The sequence below is a fragment of the Hippopotamus amphibius genome, chromosome 14 (genome assembly GCF_030028045.1).
Source record: "Hippopotamus amphibius kiboko isolate mHipAmp2 chromosome 14, mHipAmp2.hap2, whole genome shotgun sequence".
NCBI classification, from domain to species: Eukaryota; Metazoa; Chordata; class Mammalia; order Artiodactyla; family Hippopotamidae; genus Hippopotamus; species Hippopotamus amphibius.
This window is the reverse complement of record NC_080199.1, coordinates 71959900-71980700: the sequence shown is the minus strand read 5'-3', so window position 1 is coordinate 71980700 and position 20801 is coordinate 71959900. Positions and strand designations below refer to the sequence as shown.

The following is a 20801-nucleotide window of genomic DNA, read 5'->3' as shown; positions in this document are numbered from 1 at the left end:
CATTCAAATAAGGCAGATAAAATTTTCCTCTGATCTTAAAATCATAAATTTACACGTGAACCATGAGAGAAGGCAATCTACAAAGTCTGTCTCATTTTAAAGAGACAACGAGACTCCCGGGCCAGAAGGAAACCTGACTGAAGTTGGTCCCTCCGTGGATTCAATGAAAAAAAATGTCAGCCAAGTCACCTTTGAAAGCGCCCGTCCACTGTTTCAACAGCAAATTATAAGAATTGTGGTTCTGTTGGCAAGGCTGTGACTGTATCAAGCTCTCTTAGTGTTTTGATATCAAAGGTCCAAATTCTGTAATTCCCGTTATTCTGATTCCAAGCAGGCGGAGTTAGTCTGCATTCACACAGGGGTCCATCTGTGGGAGCAGGACACGCTGGTGACGCCTCTTTGGTGCTGTAGGCTCCATTGCTGCACTCCTGGGAGCTGTAGTACCAGTGGAAGGGACATTTATTTCGTACTTCCCATAGGGGAGGTGCTATGCTACGTGCATCCTTTGGGCAGCAGACAACTGGTCCCTGTTTAGAGAATATTTTTTATCAGTTTCTCCGTTTTAAAGGTCCCTGGCATGAGTGATGGGCTAAAGAGATCTGGGTTTCTACACTTTCAGTGCCTGATCCTGGGTAGCCCTGTTTACTCCTTCACTTGACAAGGCCAGCCCCAAGTTCATTTTTCTCCTGTTAGAAATAGAAGCAAAAACAAAATAACAAAAATCATGTAATACTTTATACTTTACCAAGCCTCTTCTTAATTTTTATAATATTATTATTATTTTTGGCCACACTGCGGCATGCGGGATCTTAGTTCCCAGACTGGGGATCAAACCTGTGCCCCTGCAGTGGAAGCACGGAGTCTTAACCACTGGACCGCCAGGGAAGTGCCTTACCAAGCCCCTTCTCACGTATTGTCTCACCTGACATTATTTAACCTTTCCAACAAGCCCAAGAAGAAGGTCTCGTCATCATCTCTATGTTGCAGTTAGTGAGTGGAAATGAGTCCTGGAGAGGTTGCCCAGTATTATATGACTAAAGCCTGAAGGGACTGAGGCGGGAATCATATGTTCTGACTATAAAACTTGTGCTTTTTACTCTGTAATGTGCTTATATTTCTAAAAGTTAAGTTGGTGAGAATTTCGAGGGGAGTTTTCAACAGGTAAACGATCTAAGATCCTATATCAGTTAAGATTAGGTTTGGCTGCAGATGGTACATAAAATAACAGTGGCTTAAACAAGATAAAAGTTTATTTCTCCCTCACATTGAGGAATTACAAAGAAAATCAGTCCCGTATCTTTGTATTTTTGTTTTCCTGCATGAGGGCTTACATTCCCAAGGTCATCTCATGGTCCAGTTTGGCTTCTGGAACTCAGCCATTACATCTGTATTCCAGGCAGCAGGAAGGAGAAATGGAAAAAAAAATTATAGAAACAAGCAAACAAAACTAGAACATCCTAACACTGCACACACCACTTCTGCTTATGTCCAGTTGGCCAGAGCTTCATCACATAGCCACATATACCTGTAAGAAAGATTAGGACATTTTATTTTGGTCAACCATGTGTCCATCTAAAAATGAGGTATTTTATAACTAAGGAAGAAGAGAAGAGTGGATATTGAGTATTACCTGTCTCTACTAGATATTATATAGCCTTTTTTGGTCAAAATTCCCAGTAAAGTGTATTATATACAATTCTCCACCTCTTTTTTTTTCCCACTGTGGAAATCTCCTAGAATTTGTCAGTTTCCAGTTTGAATTTTTTTAAATTTAATTAATTAGTTAATTTAAAATTTTTGGCTGTGTTGGGTCTTCGTTGCTGCACGTGGTCTTTCTCTAGTTGTGGCAAGCGGGGGCTACTCTTTGTTGCAGTTCATGGGCTTCTCACTGCAGTGGCTTCTCTTGTTGCGGAGCACGGGCTCTAGGCGCACAGGCTTCAGTAGTTGTGGCTCTCAGGCTCTAGAGTGCAGGCTCAGTAGTTGTGGCGCACGGGCTTAGTTGCTCCGTGGCATGTGGGATCTTCCCGGACCAGGGATCAAACCTGTGTCCCCGGCATTGGCAGGTGGATTCTTAACCACTGCACCACCAGGGAGGCCCCCAGTTTGAATTTTAACACATGTATAGTTAGAGGTTAAAACTGCATGTTTCCTTAAGTTTTCTGTTTCTTTTCTATTAACTATTGGTTTAATATCTCTTATTTAATCTAATTATAATCTAAACATATATAGAATAGACCCGGTTTTTGAAAAAGCTCTATTGTTTCATAAATGACAAGTTGTCTAAACAGAATTAATTTTTTGAAGCTCAGTGTTAGTGGGAGGAAAACCACATCAGTGACTACTTTTGTATATTGGAGAGCTAGGTATTTGTACCCTCATTGCCAGAATTTCACCTTTTAGAAATTTTATGAATGTGAACTTGATCCATTCTTAGACAGTACCTACCTTGTGGCAGCCATGTGCCAAAATTTATGCCGGCTTGTGGAAATACACATGAAGGAAACATAATGCCTGCTCTGGAAGTCCCCCAGTCTAGTGGGAGAGACGAAGAAAGATGTAAATCAAGTAAATTATAACGTCAATCTAGTAAAGAAGCTCACAATGGAAGAAGCAGGCATGGTACGAGCCCCAGGAGAGCAAGCTTTCCTCTATACTAGGGAGCCAGGGAGGACTCCCAGTTCCTGCTGGTGAGAAAGTCATGTATGAGAGTTACTGAAGGTAGATGAGATTTCCAACAGCATTTTGAAAATGTATACTGACACTAATTTTTTTTAAATGCCTAAATTAACCTTCAGCACTTAGAAAGCAAAATAAATGAAAAAATTGTCCTGGTAGTAAAGTTATGTTAGCAAACATTTATTAGGCAAATGAGTGAGTGAGTGAGTGTGTGTGTTTCTGTGTGTTTGTATGTGTGTACATATACGACAAAGCCCTGTGTGGGACAAAGAGATGTAAGGATGTGGTCCCTGCATTCCAAATAGGAGAGGTCAGATTGTGGAAGACCTTGATGCTAGGGGGTGGGGCCTTATCCTCTACCTGCCAGTATCAAAGAGTTCAAAGTGCAGACTTGGTGTTAAACCCTGAGGAAACAGTGTCCATGACTGGAGAGATCTTTAAAGTTTGGAGGCATCTGTGGAGTTGGGGCATTGATAAAGATTTGAGTTGAGGCTAAAAGGGCCTGAACTAAAACAGACAGTGGAACTAGAAAGAAAGAATGACTATAAGCAACATTATATTAGAAGAACCAGTATTGGTTGAGAGAAGGAGAAACAAAAGGTAACTGCAGTTTTCAACCACGATTTGGAGCCATTTCCATTCAATTTAACAAACACTGAGCACCTGAAGCATGCCAAGGTCTGTGCAAGGCGCTGGGGTTACAAAGTAGTATGAGAAAGTTCCTGCCCCCCAGGAATTCTCAATCCCAGGAGGAAGACAGATGCCTAAACAGATAGTACTGCAGTGTAAACACGATAAGAAGGTACAGCTCACGGGCTGTGGGGACTCAAGTAGGGAGCAGTGAAGGATGGTAGAAAGGTGGGCAGGTGTGTCACAGGCAGCGATGAAGGGGCAGTGACACACAAAAGATGTCTGTGATCCAGATGCACAAGATGGGCTGGGTGATGCCAGATGGACGAGCCGAGTGGAGAGTTGAAGGAGAGAAGAGCAGAGTTCTGGGGAGCGACCGGGAGGAAGGTAGGAAGGCTGTTCCCGTGACCACAGTGCCATAGTGAGGAGGCTGGACTGCTTTCTCTGCATGAGGAGTTCTTCAAGGAATGTTGTGCTTGGCAAGAGGGGATAAATCAGTGTCACACGTACTGAATTTTGAGTGCAGGTAAAATGCCTCGGGGGAGATCACCAGGGCTCATTCATTTATATGGTCACCCAACAAACACTAAAAGGTTAGGGTAGGGAAAGCATACCATAGGGAAACATAGTTCGTTTAGGACCAGAAGAGGTATGGCCAAAAAAGTGAGAGAAGGCTAAGAAGATGCCGCTTCCCAGGGCAGGGGTGGCCCAAGACGGCAGCCTGTGCAGGGACTCTCATGGAAGAATGAGAGGTTCGCCGTTAGGAGCCCAAAGAGCCTTTTGCTGCAGTGGCTCTTCATTGCCATGTATGATACACTTTCAAATGGATGGATTACTGTTCAATAGTTTAAGAGACTTAATTTCACAGCCAAGTTATAGTGGCTGGTCATGTTTGGCAACACTTAAATTAGGAAGCATTACAGCAGAACACAGTCATGGTACCAGTGATGAGTTCCCCATCTGTGTGATGTGTGCACAGTCATGGTACCAGTGATGAGTTCCCCATCTGTGTGATGTGTGCACAGCCCTCGATGAGGGAAGAGCATGGCGAGCTGCCCATTTTAACTTCGAGTAACTTTCCTCTGTTATCAAAGTTTACAGATATTCTTTTAAAATATAAAGGCCAAGGCCTTTTATTTTGGATTTTCCAGTGAAACCAGCTAACCTGGGATGTGTGTGGACCTGGGTAGATGGTGATCAAATGCAGCTCAGATATCAAGTTAACCTATTTTAAAAAGTGAAAAACACCACTCCAAAATAACCGTCACCTGAGGGGGTGTGTAATCCTTACCTGGTACAGGAGGTACTAATGTTAGTCACTAGATACATTTACTCACAGGTGACAATTCTTGCTGTTGAGTAAAGTAACAAATGAATCTTTATATTTCATATACCTTCCAGCTAGGTATGCTCCTTGCCAATTTTCTCTGCCCCTTGACTTTTAGACTTTTGCTTATATCTGATGGTGACATAAACCAGTAAATTAATGATGCAAACAGTTGTACACTGCATGATGTGCTTCTATTTGAAGTATTGCTCCAACATTGTTTCTTAGAACAGTCTCATAGTGCAAGTGGAAGTTACTTCCTCTCTGCATAGAAAAGTATGATTACTCCCCAAAGGGGCTTGTGTCAGAACACTCAGGATTAGAATTCAGCCCCTTCTTTTCGCAGATGCATTGTCTAACGGTGCTTTGGTGTTGTTAAAGTAACTGTAAGGGAGATGACAGAAAGTGCCGGCGAGCAGCTGACCGGCAGCGTCGCAGAATCCCAAGGAGGAAAGCATTTCTAGGGAAGCTGATAAATGATGCCATGTGCTCAGGAGACTTCAGGGGAAATGATTGCCAAAAGGCCATTGGCTGGCTAGTCGTGGCTTTATCCTTTCTGGTCTTTCATACAAAAATGTCAGTACTGTGGCAAGAGCAGAAATCAGGTTTCAGGAATGAAGAAGTGAGGCAGGAAGAGGAAGCATCCCTAGTATATGGCGGATTGAGCTGTCGGCCGGAAGAGGGACCGGCAGTGGGTCAGAGAGGGGAGAGTGGAGTCACATTGGGGCTGGGTGTGTTGATGGAACCCTCTTCTGCTGCATGAAATACAAGAGCTTAATGCTGTGCCTTTCTGCCAAAGGTTGTGTCCATTCTTCTTCTCCTTCTTCTCCTCCTTTCTTCTCCTTCTTCTTCCTTCGTCTCCTCCTCCTTCCTTCGCCTCCTTCTTTTTTACAAATTGGCTTATAATAGCATATGTTTCTTGTGTACAGCATTATAATTCGACTTCTGTATTCACTACAGCATGCTCTCCACCAGAGTTTAATTTCCATCCTTCACCATACAGTTAACCCCCTGTACCCATTTCGCCCTCCCCGCCACCTCTTCCCCTCTGGTGATCACTACTCTGTTCTCAGCATCTGTGTGTTCATTTTTGTTTGGTTCAGTTTGTTTATTTATGTGTGTGTGCATGTGTGTGTGTTCGTTCTTCACTCACATTGGGGCTCAACACCTTTTCCAGGATGCTTGTGGTTCCTGAGAGTCAGATGTGTAGATGAGTCAGGACTTACAATAATTGGGTTTTTTTCAACAGATTGATTCTACTTCCGGAATAGTTACTATCTCTGTTTCCTTTCCCATTTGCTTTAGAGTGAGCTGTGCCTGCAGCAAACTCGGAGATCCAGTGTTGCTACCTTTCTCTTAAGGAGCTGATATAGGACAGGCATTGCTCAGAGGCCTCTACAGTAACCATCTGGAAGGCACTGTGTTTACATCAGCTAGGGCCAGAAAGGTTGGCTTAGTTTGGGAATACAAACTGAGCAAAAAGGTTCTATTGGAGGCCTTGATAGTTTGTTCTGGATAAGAGATAGGTGGGTCTTTATTTTTTCCCACTACAGTTGTCCTGGGTATCCACAGGGCATTGGTTCCAGGGCCTTCAATCTACATAGATGTCCAAATCCACAGATCCTGAAGTCCCTTATATAAAGTGGCATAGTATTTGCATATAACCTACACACATCCTCCTGTATACTTTAAATCATCTCTAGGTTACTTGTAATACCTATAACAATATAAATGATATATAAATAGTTTTAAATACAATGTAATGCTATGTCAGTCTTTGCCAGAGAACGGCAAACTCAAGTTTTGCTTTTTGGAACTTCTGGAATTTAAATTTTCTGAATATTTTTGATTTGTGATTGGTTGAATCTGCAGATACAGAGGGCTGACTCTGTACCCAAAAGCAACATTTATCAGCTCTGATAAAATCTGTCATCAACTTCTGTCATTAGTTCCATCATTAACTTAGCCTATGATCTTATCAAGTCAAAATATTTTATGTCTCTGCTTCAGTTTCAATATTTGGAAATGGAAGAGGGGAAAAAAGAAACAGACACTTTTGCAGGTCTGTTATGTGCCCTACATCTTATAGTTTCTCCTTTAGTCTCCATAAAAGCCTAGTGAGGGAAGTATTCTAAAGTCCCATTTTATAGCTAAAAACAGAGCTTCAAGGAAACGGCAACATGGCTAATCTCATACAGCCAATAAAAGGCAGAGCTGTCACTTGAACCCAAAACGCCTGATCTTCCCAATACATTAATGAAATTATGAAAATGCGGCTTGTGAAGGTCATTCTTCAGATATGCTGTCCTGAGAACACTGAGTTTTGCAGCTATTTGCAATTCAGCATGACCTATTCTTGTGTCATCTCTATAAATTCCAGATAATTTGTTCAAGTATTCTAATTAACTTCTTTTGGGATTTTCTCCTAGACGATGTATGTTTATGTCCTTTAGTGGCACCTTAGTGTCTTAATGTATTAAAAATGCCATCTGTAAACAGGAAACACATGGTAAAATAAATCTGTTATAAATTTATAATAGAACTAAAATAAATAACTTTTTACCATCTTGGGTAGTAATAATTTTCCTGCAAAGGAGGCAGATGAAATTCTAGTGCTTCAACATTGATTCTAATGCTGCAATTCAGTGAAAATCTATTTAAAATGTGTAGGTGAAAAATATAAGCAGTTAAGAGTAAAAACAAGTTAGCTGGCATTGGATCCACATCAGTGTCATTCAGTGTTTTTAAATTATTCTCCAGTGGAACAGTGAGTTCCATAAAATGGACCAAGATGTTAAAATCAAATAATGAAGAACTTTTCCTAATTTGCAAGAAAAGCATATTTAACACACAGATTTTTATAATTTTAAGTTTTTATAGTAAATTATTCTTAAGCCTTTGGTGTCTGTCATTAGTCATCGATACTGTAATCTAGCAATAGTATGAAATGTGATCAAGTGAAAAAAAATTGCACCTGAATTGCTTTAATAGGTCAGTATTTTGTGGTATTACATAGAGAGTACCCTGGCCCCCAGGTGCTTGGCCACCTGAACTAGTTTGAGAAATTAAGCCATCAATGAAGTTACTTTAAAATTATTCGTTAAATGCACCACTCATGACAAGTCAGCCTTATTAGTGTAAAATATGCAATGACTCCACTGAGTAATTATTCAAATATTTATGTGTGAAGTTTCTTCCTTTGCATTCAACAAGTATAATAAAATGCTTATGAAAAATTCATGTCTTAGCTACAGCATAACGGACAGTCTCTTTTAGCCTATTTATATATAAAATGCCAAAATAAACGTTAAGAAAACATTTGCAAAGTACATTTAGTATTCCCCTCTATCCCCCCTCTCCCCGCCCCCAAAAGAAAACACCACTATGAAATAGTTCTGTGATTCTGTGCACTTCATCTCCTCAAGCTGCACAGTACCTAGCTCATCTGTGATGGAAGAATGTGAGCCTTTAAATGCAACAAGAACATCTTTGTAAATGGGCCTCCCCTTTCACAGCAGCACAGAGCTAGAATTCATCTCACCATTGGCTCTGCTTCCCGTAAATGAAGGAGTTGAGTAACCAAGAAGCCAGCTAGACCTTCCTCCCTTCCTGAGCTTTGAGGGCCAGGTCTTTGCAAATTCCACCCTTCCTTCCTGAAAGCCTGAACTCAAAAGGGCAGTAACAGAGAGATGGAAAAAACACACACATCCACCCCCTGCTGACCTTTCATCTCTTCTAAGACGGTCTCAGTGTATTTGGCATGGAAAGTATGCCCAGTAGATATAGTACCAAGAATGGCTTCAGGATGACTTTTTAACGGGTAGGAAAAATGATTACAGCTGAGGTTTGAAGAACGCGATTGACGTTCTCTATAGAGAATGTGGGTTACACCTAAGTGAAGTAGCTGGATGCCCTGTTAGAGAATGCTCTGCCCAGAGAGGTTTAGGCGTCAGACACAGGTTTATATCACCTTTGTGGGTCTGAAGTAAGTAAAGGAGCTTGTAAATGTCCCACACAAATGGTTTTTAAATTTTTATTTTATATTGGAGTATAGATGATTAACAATGTTGTGTTAGTTTCAGGTGTACAGCAAAGTAATTCAGTTATACATATACATGTATCTATTCAAATATTTTTCAAATTCTTTTCTCATTTAGGTTATTATGGAATATTGGCAGCTCTACTCAATATTCTGTAATGGTTTTTATTTTTCTAGTTGCAGAGAGCCGGGGGGCTATTCTTTGTTGCGGTGTGCAGGCTTCTCAGTGCAGTGGCTTCACTTGTTGTGGAGTACTGGCTCTAGGCACCCGGACTTCAGTAATTGCAACATGCAGGCTCAGTAGTTGTGACTTGCAGGCTCTAGAGCACAGGCACAGTAGTTTTGGCACACGGGCTTTGTTGATCCGAGACATGTGGGATCTTCCCAGACCAGGGATCGAACCCACGTCCCCTGCACTGTCAGGCAGATTCCTAACCACTGAGCCACCAGAGAAGACCCTGTAATGCTTTTTAAATAAACGTTTTATTTTAGAATAGTTTGCGATTTATGGAAAAGTTGCAAAAATAGCACGGACAGTTGTCATATACCCCGTACCCAGTTTTTCCTATTAACATCTTACATTAACAAGGTACATTTATCATAACTAAGAAATCAACATCATCACATTACTATGAACTAAACTCTATACGTTATTTGTATTTCATTTGTGCTTCCCTAATACCTGTCTTCTGTTCCAGGATACCATTGAGGATACCACGTTACATTTAGTCATCGTGTCTCCTTAAGTCTCATCCAGACTTGTACAAGTATTTTTAAATTATTGAAATATAATAGCAGCTGCTTTGGAATTTTATTACATATTTAGTAATTAAGACAGCATTAACCCATGGTCAGGGACTCTGAATTCTGATCCCTTTTCCCCTGTGGGAGGAACCCCCTTTGTTTCCCAATTCAAAATATTTTAGATGATGGTGACTTGAAGAAATATCCTTTCTGGAGCTGGGGTATCTTTAGAGAGAACTAGTAAATTACCCCCTTGACACACCATAATTGGCTTTCCTCCAAAAACTTACTGCTGTTATATCCACAGGAAGAGCAGGAAAACTTGTTGTGGCTGTGGATGTTACAGCAGGGAGGGAAGGGCTCTTTAAAAAAAAAAAGGAAGATTAGATATTTTTAAATTACAAAACCCTTTAACAATGGCTAGGTTCACCAGGCAGGCTGAATGCAATAGCCTGTTTATTTTTTAACTTAGATTAACCCATAACTAAAGATAATGTACAATTTTGTATTATGTACATGTAATCATAATTATAATAGAGCGTGAAATAAGCTATCAAGGAATAGAATCTGAGGAAGAAAGCAATCATTGCTTTGCTCACTCTTAGGCTTTGTTTTAAAGGTGACAGTGGAAAGTCCTGTTGACACGAAGCACTTGCGCTTTCATTGCTCTAGTTTCCTGCTTCATAAAAGGAAGTTAAGCCTAGCCTGCTTAACTACAGAAATATTTTAAGTTAACTAAGGTTTTCCATTTCTTCTGCCACCTCCCCAGCTCAGGCTCTGAGACTGCAGTCCTAGAACGGTTGCAGTAATAACCTCACTAGACTCAAGCATAAGTATGTGTATTCTCTTAACTGCCTCTGTTAGCAAACCACTGTGGTCCAGCCTACACGTCACTGCTAGATTAAACCTCCCCAGACACCATTTTTATGGGCTGAGTATCCTATTCAGAAATCTTTAGGGGCTTCTCATTTTCTAGAGAAGGAAACTGAAATTTTTTAGACTGGCATTAAGTGCCTTTTATGATTTAGTTCCAATTTAAATTTCAACATTATGTCCCTTCACTCTGGTGTACCAAAGTCCCTACATCAGTCAGATAGTTCTTCTTTCAGTTCAAAACCTTCATTAATCACATAATCATTACCAACAAATAATTACTTTGCACTTTTGTGACCATAGGATTTCCTGCTTAGGCTCCTTGCTTAGTTTCTTTCCTGACTCTCATTTCAAATGTCTACCCTTTCCTAAAAAAGCCTAGGTAAAATCCTGCCTTCATTTCTCTTAAATCCACCTACCCTCTCCCTCTGGTGATCTCTCCTGAGATCTCCTGATTGTAGTATGCGCTCTTAATACATTGGTATATTTCCTCCTGGTCTTATTTTCTATATATGTGTACTTATATATAGGGTCTTTATCAAATTGGAATCATACCAATTAAATGATTTTTCACTTTTTTCTCTTAACATGTCATGAACATTTTCATAGCATGAAATATTTTTGAAATGAGATTTTTTTAATGGTTTCACAGATAATCTACATCAAATTCCAAACTGGATTAAGGCATTTACATATAGCTGGACATTTGTTTCCATTTTTTTTTTTGCTGTGATAAGTAATGCTGTCCTGAACATTCTTACCTCTAATTATGTACTTGAGATAAATTCCTAAGAGTGGACTTACTGAGGATGCTTTTTATTAAGTGCTTGATGTGTATTTCCAAATTACCTTCCACGTGTTATGCCATTTGTTTTCTTCTATCTGTATTGTATCAACATGTTCATCTTAGCACTGTCTCATCAGCCCTGGGTGTTGTGATTTGCCAATACTCTTTGTTAATTATGTAATTAAAATCTATCTCATTGTAGTTTGACACATTCTGGTTATAAGAGCTCTAACAGGCGTTTTGCAAATATTTTCTCATCGTCTGGGGCCAGTCCCTTCATCACTTAACAGTGTCCTTCTACAAGCATAAACTTTTAATTTTGATGATTTTCAGCATATAGAATTCTCATGGAATTTGCTTTTGGTTTGATCCCTAAAAAATCCTTGGCTACCCCAAAGTCACAAGAATTTTCCCTCATGTTTTCTTCAGAAGTTTTAGAGTTTTAGGTGTTATACTTAGATCTATGATCCATTTTGAGTTCATTTTTGCATATAGTATGAGATAAGGATTGAGGCTTATTTTGGGGGGTGATAATTAGTAAAAGAATCAGGAATCTTTCCAAAATAAGGTAAGTAGAATAACATCTATCAAAGGCATATTTGTTTAAAGAAGAGGGGAGACGTTTGCCTTTAATGTAACACAGGGTCAATTATTGCTACTGATTCATTGGGTCTAGTTTGGGGCCCGCCTCAGGTGAGTGCGTGAATGATTATTGGCAGAAAACCATACATTGGGGTTTCCTAGGTGGTGCAGTGGTTGAGAATCTGCCTGCCAATGCGGGGGACATGGGTTTGATCCCTGCTCCAGGAAGATACATGCCGCGGAGCAACTAACCCCGTGCACCACAACTACTGAGCCTGTGCTTTAAAGCCCGTGAGCCACAACTGTTGAGCCCGTGTGCCACAACTACTGAAGCCCACGCACCTAGAGCCCATGCTCCACAACAAGAGAAGCCACAGCAATGAGCAGACTGCGCACCACAGCGAAGAGTAGCCCCCACTCACTGCAACTAGAGAAAGCCCGTGTGCAGCAACGAAGACCCAACACAGCCAATAAATAAATAAATTAAAAAAAAAAAGAAAAAAGAAAACCATACATTGTGTTACCACTTAGCTTATCTGTTTGGGGGATAGACTTGCTTATGTCGGGCTTCCTAGGTGGTGCAGTGGTTAAGAATCTGCCTGCCAATGCAGGGGACACGTGTTCGATCCCTGCTCCAGGAAGATCCTACATGCCACGGAGCAACTAAGCCCGTGTACCATAACTATTGAGCCTGCTCTTTAGAGCCCGTGAGCCACAACTGTTGAGCCCATGTGCTGCAACTACTGAAGCCCACGTGCTTAGAGCCTGTGCTCCGCAACAAGAGAAGCCACAGCAATGAGGATCCCGCGCACCACAACAAAGAGTAGCCCCTGCTCACTGCAGCTAGAGAGCCTGTGTGCAACAATGAAGACCCAGCATAGCCAATAAATAAATTAATTTATAAAAAAAAGAAAAAGACAAATACTATATCACTTATATGTAGAGTCTAATAAAAAATAATTTCTTATGTCACCTAAGCCGTTAATTTAATTCTATTAAGTAATGTATTTATTTATATAACAAGCATTTTTGAGGACCTGAGAAGTCTACTGTAGTGCTGTGGGAAAAGCATTTCTTTGCAGTCCATGAATAACCTGTGTGCAGTTAACGTCTGATTTCTAGAATGAAAGGGAGTCAAAGTAATTAACTTTCTTAAACCACAAAGTTATTATTGTATTAGGACTTCTGTCAACAGTAAGAAACTTGGGTTCTTGGGAATGTACTACTAAAGATTATTAACAAGAGGACTGTGGTAAATAAACAAATTTTGTAGTGACTATGGTGTGGAGTTATTTGCGAAATAAAAAGTTTCTCATTAACTGGCTGTGCCACCGAAGCTTTTTAATCGCCTGCCTTTCTCTGTAGGTCATCAGTTCAATGAGCTCCCTTTCTGAGTACTGCCTGCCTTCCATTCTGCGAACATTATTTGACTGGTATAAAAGGCAAAACGGCATTGAGGATGAATCACATGAATACAGACCAAGAACCAGCAATAAATCCAAAAGGTACATTTCTTTTATTATAAGGATTACGAGGGTTATAGTTTCTTTGTCTCTTTCCTTTCCTTCCTTCCTTCCTTCCTTCCTTCATCTCTCTCTCCCCCTCCTCCCCTCCCTCCCTTCTTTCCTTCCTTTCCTTTTTTCCTTTTCCTTTTCCTTTCCTTTCCTTTCGTTTCCTTTTTCTTAAGAAACAAATCAAAGGGGGAGCTGGGAGACATCTAGCTCTTCCTGCCTTTTCACCCATGAGCACCACCTTGCCTAGCAGGGGGCACATTTGGAATACTAGTTGCTGCCAGCTGTCACAGGTTAAAACTTATAGCACGGCCTTATTTTGACCGTGGGGCTGGCAGGGTGTCAAGGCCCCAGGTAACCCTCTTGTCTGCTGCTCTCCTGGGCCCTCTCTCCTCCAGTCTATACCCAAAGGCGGAAAGCCGGCAGCAGGCCTTGCACCACGTCGCCTAGGTGTTTGGACCTGTGTTCCTAACCTCGAGTGCCCAGGGTGCTCTTGTGGGAAGGACTGTGGGTTGGACCTTAGAGGTAGTACTGGAGCTGCCGCTAATTAGCCGCGTGACTTTGGGCAACTCCTCACCTGTCTGTCTCAGCCTCTTCATGAGCAAAGCGGGGAAGTCATATCACCCCATCTCTAAATTCCCTTTCAGCTGAGGATTTTGTTTATTTGTCCTGTGGTCCCCTTCTCTTGTGGATTTGAAAAGTGGAACATGCTGCTACATGAGCTTTTCAGCCATAAAACTTATCATTTTCGTTCTTTCCAGTGAATGTATGTCCCCTGGAATTTTAGGTAAATATATATCATTTCATATGTTTGAAATCAACCTATTATAGCAAGGTAGCAAATTGAAGAAAGTTTAATACATTTACCTTTCTTTAAAAAAAGAGATTATTTTAAAAGCACTTTGATTTCTCCACATAGATTATACCTTTTTTAATGCTTTTAAAGACAATATAACTGAAATTAATTACTCAGAAAATAAGATATTAACTACTACCTGTGAGTGATTTATCCCTCATTTTTCTGACACCCCTAATATTTCTTAAAAATATATAAACTCTGCTTGAAATTGAAGACCTGTTATTTTACCAAATTACATTTCATCTAAACTTGTAATTTCATTTTGTAATATGCTTGAGTTTATTCAAGATTCATTTACTTATCATTTTGTTTGGGGGAGAGATTAATACCTTTGTACATTGAATAATTATTTTAGTTGAAGAAGGATTTTTTTAGAAATGGAGATATAATTCATGTACCGTAAACTGTATCCTTTTAAAGTGTGTAATTCAGTGTTTTTAGTATATTCACAAAGTTGAGCAGCCTTCACCAATGTCTAATTCAAGAATATTTTTATAACCCCAAAAAGAAACCCCATACCAGTTTAGCAGTCTCATAAATATTTTTTAATGTGTCAAACTTAAAGGTAGAATTTCAATTCTGTTTGAAAATGGTTCCCACTGATTAGTAAATTAGTGGCATTATTTTAGAATTTTCCCCGTTTTTCATGTTAGCTTATGAATAGACACTAAACCTTTCTGGGGGTGGGGAGTGGGGCAGTTTTAGTGAGTTGAATTAAGTGAGTTTTAGTGTTGTTCCTGTTGTGTCAGAATTTAGTTACTATAACTAGATTTTTCATGAATTGATTTCTTCAGGGACTGAAAAAGAATAGGTTTTTAGGTTGTATTAGTGATTATTTCCAGGAGATCAGAATAATTGCCGAGGTCAAATGCAGAACCGGGACGGTGAAATTCAGCTCAGTTGCATTTTGGTTAGCATTTGAAAGTTTAAAATAAGAGAAAGAGAGAGAACGTGTGTTTGGGACAAAGCCAAAAGAATGAGGGTCTCTAGAACGTGATGTAGCTAATAATGGGGGTTTCTCTTACCAGAAACTAGAAAAGAGGAACTTTAGGGAGAAGCATAAGCAACTGAAAAGAGTCAAATGTGATGGATGTGTATTTGCGTTAAGATTTCTAAGGTTAGTGTAATATCAACATTTAGACCGCCAAATAAATTTGTCAGATGCCTCTGGTTCCTGGGAGTTAGACCTCAAACCAGCAATAAAGTTGAATTCATTATTGGAAATGTATATGACTTCCTGTCATCTGAAAGCATAAATTGGCTTACTAAATAAAATAGAAGCAGGAGTTTAAAAGTTTGTTCCTACCAAATTTTTTTGGCGACTTTCTCAAGGTCCTCTGGCCCCTTTTGAAGACCCCTTACTAAAGCCCTCTTCTCTCTACCGCTGCTGGCTATCTTTGAGAGTTTTCCTTCCCTTTGGGCTTCAGACTTCTTGTTTCTCTTCTCCATGATGTAATCTCTGGGTCAGACTTGTGGACGCTTTCATTGTACTGCAGCTCCATATGTTTTCCTCTCCTCCCTTCATCTCGCAGCTACGCTTTCTAGTTCCAGTGGGTCTCGAAGGGCTCCAGATGGATGGTTTGGTCCATTGCTCTTCCTCCTGGCAGGACTGTTTGTAAATGACCCTGAATGAATGAATTCCTGCCCAGTCCATACATTTCCCCTTGAAAGGTAAAGCTGCAGCTTCCCTCGTTGACCTGCTCTGTCTCCTACCAGGCGTAACTGGACTTGCTCAAGGCTGCAGAGCTCCTCCAAACTTCTTTTTTGTATCTTTTATATGCTTTCTGCTCATTCCTTCTTGACTGGAGACAAAAACATTCCATATTTAAGATAGTCTTGGTTTATTTTGAAACTGCCTGCCTGACAAATCCAAATTCTCTCATCCTTTCTCATTGGTTTTATTTAATATACAAGCACTGAGCCGTTGTATGTTTGGGAGACTCTTCTAAATACTTAGACGTGTTCTCTTGATACTCAGGCAAACCTTACTGTAATTACTATTGTTATTTCCATTTTGTAGATGGAAAAATGGCTGGTAAGTAGAAGAGGTGTAATTTTCACCCAGGATTGTTCTACACCAAAACCAACACTCTGAACCACTATTCTGTGCTCAGGAACTTTGCAGTCACTTCATTTGCTCAGTTCCAAATTAGTCCTCAGTGCATTAGACAAGCAGGAAGTGAAGGGAGGGGGTATGAACTCACATTTCTGTCCTCCCGACGGTGCTAATTCTGCTCCCTAACTTTGGAATGAGTTCACATGGCTCCACGTTGCCCCTCCTACCTTTGCGTCCGTCTGCTTTTTAATCTTTCTCTCTTCCACCACCTCTTCACACCTTCTTTCTTCCTCTCGTAAATCTCAAGTGGCAGAAGGTCAAGAGGAAAGGGACTGGGGGGAGAAAATGAAATGTAATGCGGATCCTTTCCCCACCCATGCATTTCTGCCCCCATTGCTAATCGTGTTCTTTCTTTCTGTTGTTTAACTCTTTTCACAAGATCCTCTCGGTGTCTACCTCCAGCATGGGAGCTTTGTGTCGTGTTTGTTTCCATTTTATAGATGATAGGATTCCTGGGTTGTAAGGTAGCTTAAAAAAGTCCACGAGATGAAATTGTAGACTCACAGATAGCTACTCAAGGTAACATGGTCGAACATGTAAAACGTGAAGTCAGATATTCAAATCCAGTGTTTGTCCACTGCACCACACTGACCACGGGAATAACTTCAGTGTGTGTTTACCGCTGCAATCTCGTCATAACAAAGTTGGTTTGCAGTCCACTGGGGATGAGTCCTAGATTTTTGGTGAATTATATCACTCTGAGAATATTTTCAGCGCCCATTTAATGTGAATATTTTAAATTTTACAGTGATGAACAGCAGCGAGATTATTTAATGGAAAGACGGGACCTCGCCATTGATTTTATTTTTTCTTTAGTGTTAATAGAAGTTTTGAAACAGGTAGGTTATTAATTTAATGTTACTTTAGATAAGGTTTATTTATATATCTAAAAACTACTTATCTTTTTAAGGTCTAAGTTTATTAAATTGTTCATGAATTTCAAATACTATGTCATATGAATAATATTTATTAATTGTTAAAGGCCATATATAGTCCACTGTAAGTACTCTTACCGATTTGATCTTTAAAATTCCCTTCCAAGTTAAAGAGCCATCTTTTTTTTTTTTTCCAGATTCCACTTCATCCTGTAATAGACAGTTTAATACATGATGTTATTAACTTGGCTTTCAAGCACTTTAAGTACAAAGAAGGGTAAAGTAATTTCTCATCTTTGAATTTGAAGACATTGGGTACTTAAAACAAAATCAAAGTTGCTCTTTTCAGATGACCTGGGGGGATTCCTAACTTGTCTAATTGTATCTTGTTTAGGTACCTTGGTCCTAACACTGGCAATATGCACATTGTGGCAGACCTGTACGCAGAAGTCATTGGAGTGTTGGCACAAGCTAAGTAAGTGAACCTCAGAATCCTTCACCAAAGCAACATGAATTCCTCTCTGTGCCACCCCAGCCCTACTGTCAGCAAGGGGAAGGGTGTGAGCTTATGAGAACTGGGGACTGGTTTTGCTGTGTGTGCCCTGTCTCTGAACCTCACAAGAAGCTTCCCAGCCTAAGTATCAAGTCTTTTTCCAGTTTGCTTTCTCCGTTACCTTTTTCACTTGACAATTGGGCCAGGTTCTACCAAGAGTCCATGAGTTTCAGACTACTGCATCCAAGAAAGAAATGGATTCACCAAAGCACTTTTCTTCCTGCTCGATTTTCAGAAGTTTATCAGTTGTAAAAGTTTTGTTTTCTATATTCCATGAGTAGGTGGGTATGAGAAAGAAATGGACTAACCGAAATACTTTTCTTCCTGCTCAGTTTTCCAAAGAAGTTTATCAGTTTTAAAAGTTTTGTTTTCTGTATTCCATGAGTGGGTGATTACAATATAGCATCCATGAGTGGGAAAATTCCATCCTAGAATGTCCCTTTAGTATAGACCTTACTTAATTCAGCTGAACTAAAAATGTCCCAGACTCTGTCATGGAAACAAGTCAGAAAATTCTCATTGCTAAATTTATCTGGCCCCATAACACTACTTAGCAGGCTAGAACAAAGTGGTATTAGGCTATTAGCAATAATATGCTTCTTCCAAAAGTGACGTCACACCCTATTCACCCGGCTTCATCTTATTCAACCCTGAGGCAAATCGGGCAAGATCCTGAATGCCTAGGTTAGGCAGTGTGGGCCAGAGACGCAGTGTGAATCCAAGCCAAGAGGCCAGCTTGGAGCAAAAGTGATGCCCTGATCTTTGTGAAATGCAACCCCCAGAAAGATTTTTATCTTCAGGAGATGGAATTTCCTAACTTAGCAGCATGGAAAACACTCAATTTATCACAAAGTAAAATTTTTTAAAAGCACTCACTTGGCAACTTGAACTAGCCAAAAGATGGGAGCTCAGGAAACAGACCCCCAAAACTCCTTGAGGTGACTTATTTAATCTAACCCCATTTGTCTATTCATCTTGACTCCCTATTTTTTTCTAACACATAACACATCAGTATTAGATGGAAGAGAGTTAGATACACCAACGCACTGAGAAATATCAAGATCAAAAAACTGACAGCAACAGAGAGGAAAGAGAAACTGGCCAAAGCATTCATAAGAACTAAATAATAGAGTCACCTGGACCATTTGGCGGGAGAATATATGTTGTACTTTTATTACAGCCCATTGTAATAATTGCGGTTCATGAGTCATTAAGAAAAAAGTGTAATGCATTTTGGAGAGATTTCCATTGCAATTAAATAATAAAAGTATTGGCTTTTTGAAAGAATAAGCTGCAATTATCTGGCAGATTAACTCATGTGTCTGTACTTCATTCCTAGAAAAGATCAGAAAAATGAGTTGTTAATATGTATTTTGGCTGCTTTGTCAAACCATGAAAATCTCATTATAGTCCTTTGTAATTATCCCAGCATAACTCTCTTATACAATCATTTGGAAAGTTTAATATGCCAAAAATGACTTCTTGTGTTTTTCTTAGTTTTTGTGAACTGTACATAACAATATTAATTACTATAGAATGACTTGCCTTAGCTACATCAATTTTCAGTTGGTTGAGAATGAATTGAGAGACAATGTCATAATTAAAGCAACTTTCTACGGTTGTGGGAATTTCCATATTAGGTCAGATTTATGATCCACTGAGCCAATGTTCTCTTGCCAACAGTGACTTTTTACATTTTCATGATGTCCGGATTCGTCTCAATTCTGCAATAGTAGGCTATAACAAATACCTCAGTTTGGACAATGCTCCAGCACTTTCTGGTCACAAGAAAATGCTTTGATCAGTGGGTTCTTGTACTAATTGCAATAATAGATAGTAATCACAATAATAAATTCTCAACCAGTCAGTATAGAGTTGACCTTTATTGATAGATGGTACAGTCTTAAATTGGTGTCTTACTATAGATGATCACATTACATTCTTCTCATAAGTATACCAGGACCATTATTTTATTGTCGCCTTAGAAAATTACTGCTTTCTTTGTTTTCAGTGGGAAAAAAAAGGATGTATGCTTATCTGGTATAAGATGGTTATCTCTTTTTAAAAATAAACTTGAGTAATGTAACAATTCTAAGTTTAGATTTTATATCCAGATCCCAGATGTAATGCATGTAAAATATTTCCTTCCTTATGGCTTTTGTTATTAATACTTAGTTCAGTCTTTAACTTTTAGCAGAATCACTGTGTTTAATGTTACTAGTGAGAATGCACTCAATTCCTGTCATTAAGGGAAATTTTTTTTTTTTTTTTTTTTTTTTTGCTATTAAGTGATATTCACCCAGGGTCTTGACTTTTTCAAAGTCAATTAAGTTAAAATAAGTTTTTTAAGGTAAGTTTTTTGGGTTAAAATCTGACACATTCATTTAAATAGTGATGATTGCTTGTAAGATTCATATTTTCAAAACTGCTCTATGTGATAAAATTTTAATGTATATATTCTTATACTCTCACTTTAATAATATATACTATACATTTTAAAGCAGAAGACTTGGGTAATTGTTTAGTTACTGTATATAGTAAAGAATACTAAACACTATAGGCATGGTCATTGAAAAGAAATTAATTTTTCCCTAAAATTATTTTAAGGGAAAATAGATTTTTAGTACACATAGATTTTTGGATTATTTTTATTTTAAAATAACATGTTTATGTCATGTGGGACTTTTTAAAGTAAAAGATAGCTATATTTATTTTTAAATGAGAAATAGACTTTTAGCCACTAACTTGTGAGAATATTGAAATAGTGAGGTGTACAAATAACCTGCCTTTTCCTGCCTCTCCTTGTTTTAGTCACAGATTAGAAAAGGAAAACACACCTTTGAAGTATCATGTGCTCTTTAAAACGATAAACTCTAACCTATAGTTACTTTTTTCTTTTAAATTCTCACACTTCAAGATTAAAACCATAGTTTTTTTTTTTTTTTTAACTGTTTGGAAACAACTTGAATTAAAATATAATTAAAAAAAATCTAGTTCGGAACTATTACATTTTTATAATCTTGATGGAAAGCATCACTTCCATGGCTCTGTCATGCCATTTATGCTTCCTGTCCTTCACCTATCTCTGCCTGAACGCCTCTGCTCACCCTTCCCCCTGACGTAAATCACCTCTGAAATCTTTGATTATCCAGCTGGAAAGAGCCCCTTCATTCTCCAGGTCCCCCCACCCCAGCTTCTTCAGGTGTATCATTCACACAAGAGGCAGTGT

At 39.2% G+C, this 20801-nt stretch overlaps 1 protein-coding gene across 7 annotated transcripts in view; it reads left to right on the top strand.

Moving 5' to 3' along the window:
• FRY (FRY microtubule binding protein) overlaps positions 1-20801 on the top strand; it is a 307260-nt gene that overhangs the window by 144443 nt on the left and 142016 nt on the right. For all 7 annotated transcript variants that reach the window (XR_009049071.1, XM_057707897.1, XM_057707896.1 and 4 more), the window contains exons 4-7: positions 13024-13163; positions 16893-16983; positions 17217-17296; positions 17414-17494. Coding sequence is in view for 6 of the 7 variants with exons in the window: in XM_057707897.1 (XP_057563880.1) it covers positions 13024-13163; positions 16893-16983; positions 17217-17296; positions 17414-17494 (392 nt within the window). In the remaining variant the exon portion in view is untranslated. The remainder of the gene's footprint in view (positions 1-13023; positions 13164-16892; positions 16984-17216; positions 17297-17413; positions 17495-20801) is intronic.